The 9449-nt window shown below is 34.9% G+C and overlaps 1 protein-coding gene across 1 annotated transcript; it reads left to right on the top strand.

The window, feature by feature from the left end:
- The first annotated feature begins 92 nt into the window (after positions 1-92).
- On the top strand, positions 93-1670 carry LOC134274835 (latrophilin-like protein LAT-2). Its single transcript, XM_062757070.1, has 2 exons — positions 93-157; positions 956-1670. The coding sequence occupies exons 1-2, from the start codon at positions 93-95 to the stop codon at positions 1668-1670; spliced, it is 780 nt and encodes a 259-aa protein (XP_062613054.1).
- The last annotated feature ends 7779 nt before the right edge of the window (positions 1671-9449 follow it).

Here is a 9449-nt window from a genome sequence, read left to right as displayed (position 1 = left end):
AAGATAAGCGTAGTGTAGAAATATGTCTCGACCAGTATCTTAAAGTTATCAGCCAGGAAAACAGTCAAAGGGAATTTTCAGAAGACCTCTTAATGAAGTATTTTTCTCTTGCCTGTCTCTCTCTTTCTTCCATTGCTTCCTTGGTTACTATACTAACGTTTTTAGCTCACCTGAGCCGAAGGCTCAAGTGAGCTTTTCTGATCAAAATTTGTCCGTTGTCTGTCGCCGTTGTCGTTGTTGTTGTTGTCGTTGTCGTTGTTGTCGTCGTAAACTTTTCACATTTTCATCTTCTTCTCAAGAACCACTGGGCCAATTTCAACCAAACTTTATACAAAGTATCCTTGGGTAAAGGGGATTCAAGTTTGTTCAAATGAAGGGCCAGGCCCTTTTCCAAGGGGAGATAATTATGAATTAGAGAAAAATTAATGACATTTTTAAAAAATCTTCTTCTCAAGAACCACTGGGCCAGGAAAGATTAAACTCATGTGGAATCATCCTCAGGTAGTGTAGATTCAAGTTTGTTCAAATCATGACCCCCGGGGGAAGGGTGGGGCCAAAATGGCCGATCAAAGTTTTACATAGGAATATATAGGAAAAATCTTTAAAAATCTTCTTCTCAAGAACCACTGGGCCAGGAAAGATGAAACTTATGTGGAAGCATCCTGGTATAATGTAGATTCTAAATTGTTCAAATTATGACCCCCGGGGGAAGGGTGGGGCCAAAATGGCCGATCAAAGTTTTACATAGGAATATATAGGAAAAATATTTAAAAATCTTCTTCTCAAGTACCACTGGGCCAGGAAAGATGAAACTCATGTGGGATCATCCTCAGGTAGTGTAGATTCAAATTTGTTCAAATCATGACCCCCAAAGGTAGGTATATATATATCCTAGCCAATTTCTCAGGTGAGCGATGTGGCCCCTGGGCCTCTTGTTTCTAAATAAATCTCACAGGTCAGTCGCAGATATGAACATCATTACTTTAGCTGTTTTGTCAATTTTTGCAAACACTGGGTACACTTTCTCTAAGTTTTTTCTTTGGAATGAGTCATTGTGCATTGGGATGGGCATGCTGGTTCATTTCCTCTGGCTCTCTGTCATATGTTGGATGAGCTTATCTACCTTTCAAATCTTTCAAACGTTTACGACTATATCAACTGTACAGAAGAAAGACAGTACACGGGTATTAGTTTTCTTACTGATTGATGCCGTTCTATGTTTGGCAATAGTTGCTTTGAATGTCATTGTAAGCTCTGTCCAAAGTGATTGGTTGAGCCTCGGTTACTCTCCTAGTACCTGCTACATTGCTGATCCAAAGATGACCCTCTTTACTTTTACACTTCCAGTTGGTTTATTCATCTGTATCAATTCTTTTATGTTTCTGGTGACCTTATCTAGGATCTGTGTCAAGGCCGACATCCGAAAGTCAAAGGATAAGAGTAGATTAAGTGCATACTTCCGGCTTTCTACCCTCGTTGGTGTTGCCTGGTTGTTTGGCTTTCTGGCGCAGTTCACTGAATTACAATTATTTTCTATGTTGCATACGCTTTTCAATGGCGGTCATGGCGTTTTTATCTACATGGCCTTTGGTTTACCTCTGAATCTCAAATCTTTGTCGCGCAGGCTTGAACAGAAGGAGAAGAATACGGATAGTTATACTACAAAATAGATCGTGTCGTTTGTGAATAGATCCAGTGATTTGAATACTGTAGACGTACTTTTTTCCATGGGGTAATAATTCCGAGGAATTTCAATTTCACTTGAATCCGCGGTTAAAAAATTTCGCGGATTTCTCATGCTATCACTATACTGTAAACGTATTACATTTAGCGATGTATTCTTTTTAGCAATTTTGGCGGAAAGCAGAGTCCGCTAATTCAAGTACATCGCTAAATGTCTTGTATATTAACTTTTATAACTAGCAACTTCAGACAGCACTTAATCAAATATACGCTAACTTGTTGAAAATTGAATTTCCGCCAAATATCGTATACGCCAATTGTAATACATTTACAGTATGCTTTGCATTTATATCAAGTACGTTTGGACATATCCGCGGAAAATTTGTGACCGCGTACATAGCATAAATAATACCACGTGGAAAAAAGTACTTCTACAGTAGAAAAATAACCTAGTAAAGTATTGAAACACGTTCTTTAAGAAGAAGTTTTTTTTTCTTTTTGCGTGAATAAATATCAAAGCAAGTACTTTAAAGTAATATGGTCCAATACATTTCAAAACCCTCCCCAGGTGATTGATTTTTTAATGGCTTATATCACAAGAATGTCCTTATTTTAGACAAGTTAAAATTGAGTAAAATAATCTATTAACAAGCATTTTGAAAAACAAAGATTTAATGACTGTTTTCAAACTAACCTGAATGATTTGACACCCGGAAAGGAATAAATGTTATTGCTAAGTTAATGGTTGGCATAAAACCACTCAATTTATGTATTTTCGCGCATTGCCTAGTATGTAGAAAGTTTGATGAGGTAAAAACACTTCTTCGGAGTTTGATATTTCGCACATATCTAGAGTATTTACATAGTTGTGAGTGTTCAGTACTCTGAATGCTCCATAATTGTAAATAAAAACGCTGAAATATAAAAAAAAAAACCCGAACTAGTTACCACTACTTCTACATTACAATTTTCAAGAAGAAGCCTTAGAGCCTTTTTCTTACGGTTCATACGTAATTCAGAATAACAGTAACATAGGCTGATGAAATTGAAAGGAATAATGTTTTCTCCATCGAATTACACCCAAAGTTACGGACCATATCATATCTAATAAGCCGGAAATCTTTGAAACATTGCGGCATCTTCTCAGTTTTGTACGAGTTTGTGATTGTGTTCTCTGTTCATTGTTGTATTTAAAGCAAAATTATCTGGGAACCCCCCCCCCCAAAAAAATAAATAAAATAAATAAAAATAAACAAAAGAAAAAACAAACGAACAAGAATTTTATACCAAGGATAAGAGGTTTTGCTTGAAAAAAAGTTGTTTTTCTGTGTCAGGTTTATGTGTTGTGTGAGTGATTAATGTCGCGTTACCTAAGAATTTCAAATGTAAGAAGTAAAGATTATCAGCCGAAAACTGATGGTGATGCTGGATTATGAACCGTTCTACGCGTCTGACCGCCTAGAAGCGATGAAATGTTTTAGGTTTATATCTGATGACCAACACTCCCATTATTTACATACTGGACAACAACTACAGTAGTTAAGAAAAACTGTTTGCGTTTCGATAAATTTATCTAGCACTAACCACGAAGTTGTCAAATGATAACTGATTTATTTTAGCAATAATGGGAATCTACATTGCATTCTCCTTGGTCTAATTTATCTGCATTGCAAGATTTTTATTCTACATATGTATATACATGCCTGATTTTTTAATTTTTTTTTAGGCCTTACAACTAGTTTTATTAAAATCAGCGCAAATCCGAGGATTATGACATTAAAATCAAGGCAGAGACAAGCAGAAAAGAGGGATACATTTACCTGTATTCCATCGATCAAAAATCTACAGTATAACTGTAAGAAAACATGTGTATCTTATTTGTCTTTGTATTCCTAGTTTTTTTGTAATTATTTCTTTTCAAGTGTATCAATCATTGTAGAATTTAATATTAAAAAGTGTTCATGCAAATATGTTTCTTTTTAAAATTGAAACTATAAGTTCAAGTTGCTGATTTGCCAGATTGCTCGTGTTAAAATGTTGTCTTCGAATTCTTTTTTGCTGTACTACAGTGTTGTTATTTACCTGCATTTTTTTTTCTTCCAGTGTTACCTGTAGCTGCCGAAAAATTTTATAACTTTTTTGGCACCTACAAGTACATGTAACCTTAAGATAAAGTAATAAAATGTTGTTTTTATTGGAGGGGGTAAACAATTATGACGTAACAGAATCGCCTAGTAAGGAGTTGCTCCTTTCGTCGCGGGTTCCAATCCCATTGCGGGATGTAGAAACCGGTCCTTCGATGAGACCGTATTACAACAGATGCTGGCTCGAAAAAGGTCACTACTCAATGACCCTATGAGAGATTAGCTCAGAATTTGCAGTTCTCTCCTGGCAAGTGGTGGGCTCTCCTTATGAATGAAAAATTCTCGAGAGGGACGTTAAACAACAAACAAACACGTATAGTAAATTGTACATGAATGTGCTTCGATGAATTAACCTTACACAGACCATAAAGCAAGGCAAATGATAACTAAATTTTATTTTGATTTCTAATAATTTGAATCACCTAGTATATACATGTTTGAACGTTTTTAAAGCCTTAAGAATATGAATGTTAATTGCTGAACGCCTAGTTGGCGATATTTCAGCCATATTTCGGAGGAATAATACTATTAGTTTTCTTACGTCACCTGAGTAAACTCAGGTGACCTATTGCTATCCGTTTTTGTCCGTCGGCGTCCGTCGTTCGTCGTGCGTCGTGCGTTAACATTTGAACATATTCAGCTTCTTCTCTGAAACCACTGAACCAATTTCAACCAAATTTGGCATATAGCATCCATGGAAGAAGGGCAACAAAAATTGTGAATTTCATGGTCCCTGCCCCCCTGGGGCCTGGGGGTGGGGCAAAAACAACTAAATTTAGTGCAATCTTTAAAAATCTTCTTCTTTACTCCTGGACATCAAGCAGTCAAACTGTTGGTATGATTGTTATCAGCATTGAGTCCTCTACCAAAATTGTGAAATTCATGGCCCCAGGGTCAGGGGTTGTAGTGCTAGGGCGAGGCTAAATAGTTATTTGGTGAAAATGCATTATTTCTTTGAAATTCTTCTTTTCTGCTCCTGGACCCGGTTGTATCAACGGTTTATTAATTGATTATTAAATTCCTAATGATACATTAGTTAATAAAGTCATTAAAGTGTGTTGTACAAAACCTTTATTAGAGTCTTATTACTTAATGAATCATTAAATTTTTAAGAATTCATTAAAGATTTATTAACATTAGGGGAATATCCCACAATACAATGCGCTACCACTTCCGGGGCGTATAAGTAGGCATTTCCTTTGTTTATAAAATACCTATAATAAAGAAGCTCTAATTAATAAAACGTGTTTTTAAAAATCATCCAAATAGAAATTGTTTTTGATTATGACGTATAAATGAAAAAAAATTATGTCATTTAACAAAGTCTGTGAGTGTCTTGAAGGATATAGACCTAACATAAAAAGAAACGTCATTTCATCAAAAACTGCACTAGAATTACTGACGGAATTCAATTTAAATGTAATAGAAATCAGGGAAAGAAAATTTATTCTAGCGAAATTCAACTTTTAACCGAACTTATAGAGAGAAATTTCGATATCACAAATACATGAAGCGGGGGTGGGGGGGGGGAGGGAGGATGGAAGGAAAATACAAGCAAAAGTCTGTATATTTTGCTTTCATTTTTATTCTGTCTGCTTGTCTATTCTTTGGTATTACAGGCTCGGGGGAAATACCGCTCCTTCCCTTTTTTTCTCTCTTTAAAATCTGGGGTCGTCACATCTTTTTCCTATTTATGTATTCTATAGGTTATATGAATGCACTATACCTGATGGATGATGTAACCCTTTTGTCTCAATAAGCTGTTTATATTCGTGCTTATTACATTTCACTTTGATTTATTCTCTTCATTTACTCCTATGTTGTTTTATTCTTATAAATTCATTCTTAGATTCAGTAACACAAACAATAAAACTCATTCAACGATTGCGATTAAAAGTCGTTGGAATTTACGTTTTTAAACCATGTATATAATCGTAATAATGGGAGGGGGTTGTAGCAAAATTCAACGTATTTCTAACCGTACGAATAGAAGAAAATATTAATATCATTAAAAGAAGAACGTTCAATACAAACAATTAAGAAAAGGATAAAATACGGGAGAGTATCACGGGGCAAAATGAAATCACGTTTACCTTTTTGCAAAAAAGATTTCATTTATGTATTGTACATGTAATATTATGTTCTGCATTTTTTTGCATTAATTTAAGTAATTTATTAGTGTCTTTATGACAATTTTCTAGATGCAGATACAAATCAATTTTTAGATAACTTAAAAATACGTTTATTTATAAAATAATAGCTTGATGAGACATCGTTTACTACAATGTAACTGAATCTTTCAATTATGATTTCTAAGAAAAAAAAAAGTACTATTACGTCATGTTTATGAAATGTTTAGTTGGTAGGCATGATTTTAAAAAAAATCACATAAAGGCATATACTCGTATCTTAAAGATATTATATGTGAAGAAGGTTACAAACCCTTTTATTGTACTCAAAATATAATTTTATCTTTCTCAATGCAATGAAAAATTTCTAACATCTTGACTTTAGCAATGAATTAAAAAGAAAATAAACCGTTAAAATATCTCTGAAGCGATTGTTTTATTCGTTGTTACATGTACTTGTGATAGAAGAAGTATCAGGCTTGTGGCAATATTTTTCAAAAATGAGTATTTTTTTTTATTATAAATTCACATATAAAAAAACATTCGGCCCTAACACGCCAAAAATGACAATTTGTGAAAATATTTCGTGATGGTAGGCTTAAAGGTGTGTTTGTGGGAAAGGAGGGGGGGGGGGGGGGTTGCTATTACAGTATTAAGAATAAAATCTCTGATATATTATTCATATTCATGATTTATTGAAACCTTTAGACCTTATAATAGGAGCTGTATTTATTCTTTTACTGTTTACCTTTGTAACAAAGACCTTAGCACCTCATAGATGATGACGAAAGAAATGACGTCACTTAGTTTACAATATACACGAAGGTATTTTGGATTCACTGGGATTAACGTTACAGTTGGGATTTCTATTGTAATTTGATTCAAAGAAGCATCGATCTTTATACCTATAATTTTGTTGACAAGGTAGGTGATGTATTTGTGATTTCGAGGTTCAACAGACCGTCCATTATTTTCTTTACGTTTTAAAGCGGTATCCTTTCCGAATTTCCTCGTCCATAATGTGCAGTGAAAAATGGTCACAAAATGCACTGATTCTCCTCCTTCTGTCAAGCGGGCAAAACATAAAGTAGGCCACCATACTTAATGACTACCTTATGAAGCCCCCACACCTTCATTAAAATTTAGGAATTTAATGAAGCTTTAATGCACCGATTCGTTCATTAAAACATTGAAACAACGGAATTTAATGACACATTAAAAATGATCACTTTAATGAAACTTTAATCAGTCTTTAAATATTGATACAACTGGATCCTGGGCATTAAATAAACTAACCAAGTGCATAGTTAAGTTGAAAATGACTGCCTCTTCCAAAATTGTTAATTTCATTGGCCCAGGGTCAGGGGTTCTAGTGCTAGGGCGGGGTTATATATATATTGTATAGTGAAAATGCATAAATTCCTTGAAATTCGTCTTTTCTGTTTGTGGGCATTAAATAAACTAACCAAATGCATAGTTATGTTGAATAAGACTGCCTCTTCTCAAATTGTGAATCTAATGACCCCAGGGTCAGGGGGTTCTAGTGGTTGGGTGGGGCTATAGATTACATGTATATAGTGAAAATGCATTATTTCTTTGAAAATCTTCTTTTCTGCTCCTGGGCATTAAATAAACAAAACAAGCACATAGTTATTTGAATAAGGCTGTCTCTTCCAAAATTGTGAATTTCATAGCCCCAGGGTCAGGGGTTTTAGTGCTAGGGCGGGGCTATATAGGTTATATAGTAAAAAATGAATCATGGGTTATATAGTTAGCAATGATTCATTTCTTTGAAAATCTTCTTCTCCAAGTACATAGTTATATTGAATTGTGAAATTGTGAATTTCATGGCCCCAGGGTCAGGGGTTTTAGTGCTAGGGCGGGGCTATATAGGTTATATAGTAAAAAATGAATCATAGGTTATATAGTAAAAAATGAATCATTTCTTTGAAAATCTTCTCCAAGTACATTGTTATATTGAATAAGGCTGCCTCTTCCGAAACTGTGCATTTCATGGCCCCTGGGTTGAGGGTTCTGGTGTAAGCGTGGGGCTTTATTGATTATATAGTGAAGATGCATATATTCTTTAAAAATATTCTTTTTTGCGTCTGGGTATTTAACCAATGAACTATGTACATAGTTATGATAAGGAAAGGTGCCTCTTTGAGATTTTTGAATTTCAGTTCGTCTTGTGTTAGGGCTGGACTCTAATGTTTATATAGTGAAAATGCATGAATTCTTTGAAAATCTTTTCCTTTGATCCTGGGCATTATGCCAATGATCTTAATATATATTTATGACAAAGAAACCTGCTTCTTCCAAAAATGGTTAATTCCCTGGTCCCTGGGACAGAGGTACTTGGGGGGATATAGTCTGAAAATAATTTATTGCTTTGAAATCTGCCTTTGGTATTAATCAACAACATGATGACATAAAATTTATAAAATTTCCAAAATTTTGAAAGATGTGGCCCCAGGGTCAGTGGTTGCTGTGGGATGGGGTGCACAACTGTAGACCCGCCCTGACCCAGGGGCCGTGACATGCACAAAAAGTGGAAATGCATTTTCTCTGATCTACCTCTGGGTATTAAGTAACCAAGCATGTTGAGTGTAAAATTATGATGAGCAATGGTGCCTCTTTCAACATTGTGAATTTCATGGCCTCTGGTTTAAAACCATCTTCGCTAGCCAAGGGTTTCTGATACGCTACTCTCCTCATGAACCCTTGGCATACGGTGAAGTCAACAGACGGGATTGTTTTCAGTACGTGATCTCCAATCTATCAGGTACGCACAGATTGCTTCATCGACAGAAATAAAGACTCGTTTTAAAAAAAAAAGATTAAATCAAAGTTTTTTCAAAAATAATTTAGAAGCAATAATTGAGTCTTGTCTATGTAATATTTAAAGCACAAATCTGAAGCTTCAATATAGATTCTTAATCACATATTTAGAAGATATTGGATGACACCATAGCTATTAATAGAATTGCATGTTATCTTACGGATCGTTGCTTACTTGCGTTTTTCATTTCCAAGATTACAGAGTCAAAAAGTATCCCAAACGCAAATATCGTCATTTACAAAAAACCATAGTTGATTGGTCGACCGGGTGTACCGAATCCCAATCAGAACTTGAGAAAAAAAAGTTCTATCAACACCGTATGCCAAAGGATTATGAGGAGAGTAGCATATCAGAAACCCTTGGCTAGCGAAGATGGTTAAAACATGAATCAAATTCAATTGTTGGTAAGTTTTGCATGATACTGTAAATCACTTTTTATTCGCGACAACTTTATTTTCGCGTAATTACGCGAGAAAATGTGTTTGCGAAAATTTCTCGTATAAAAGTATTCCTTACGATTATATAGAGGAATAACAACTATTCGTGAAAATTATGTCTCGCTTACAAAAATTCAATGACAATCACGCGAAAATAAGGTGTGGCGAAAAATTAGTGATCTACAGTACTCAGGTGACCTATAAGGCCCATGGA

The sequence above is a fragment of the Saccostrea cucullata genome, unplaced genomic scaffold (genome assembly GCF_032062105.1).
Source record: "Saccostrea cucullata isolate Sc308-1 unplaced genomic scaffold, CSIRO_AGI_Scuc_v1 ctg123, whole genome shotgun sequence".
NCBI classification, from domain to species: Eukaryota; Metazoa; Mollusca; class Bivalvia; order Ostreida; family Ostreidae; genus Saccostrea; species Saccostrea cuccullata.
The sequence above is the reverse complement of the archived record's forward strand: the minus strand, read 5'-3'. Positions and strand labels throughout refer to the sequence as shown.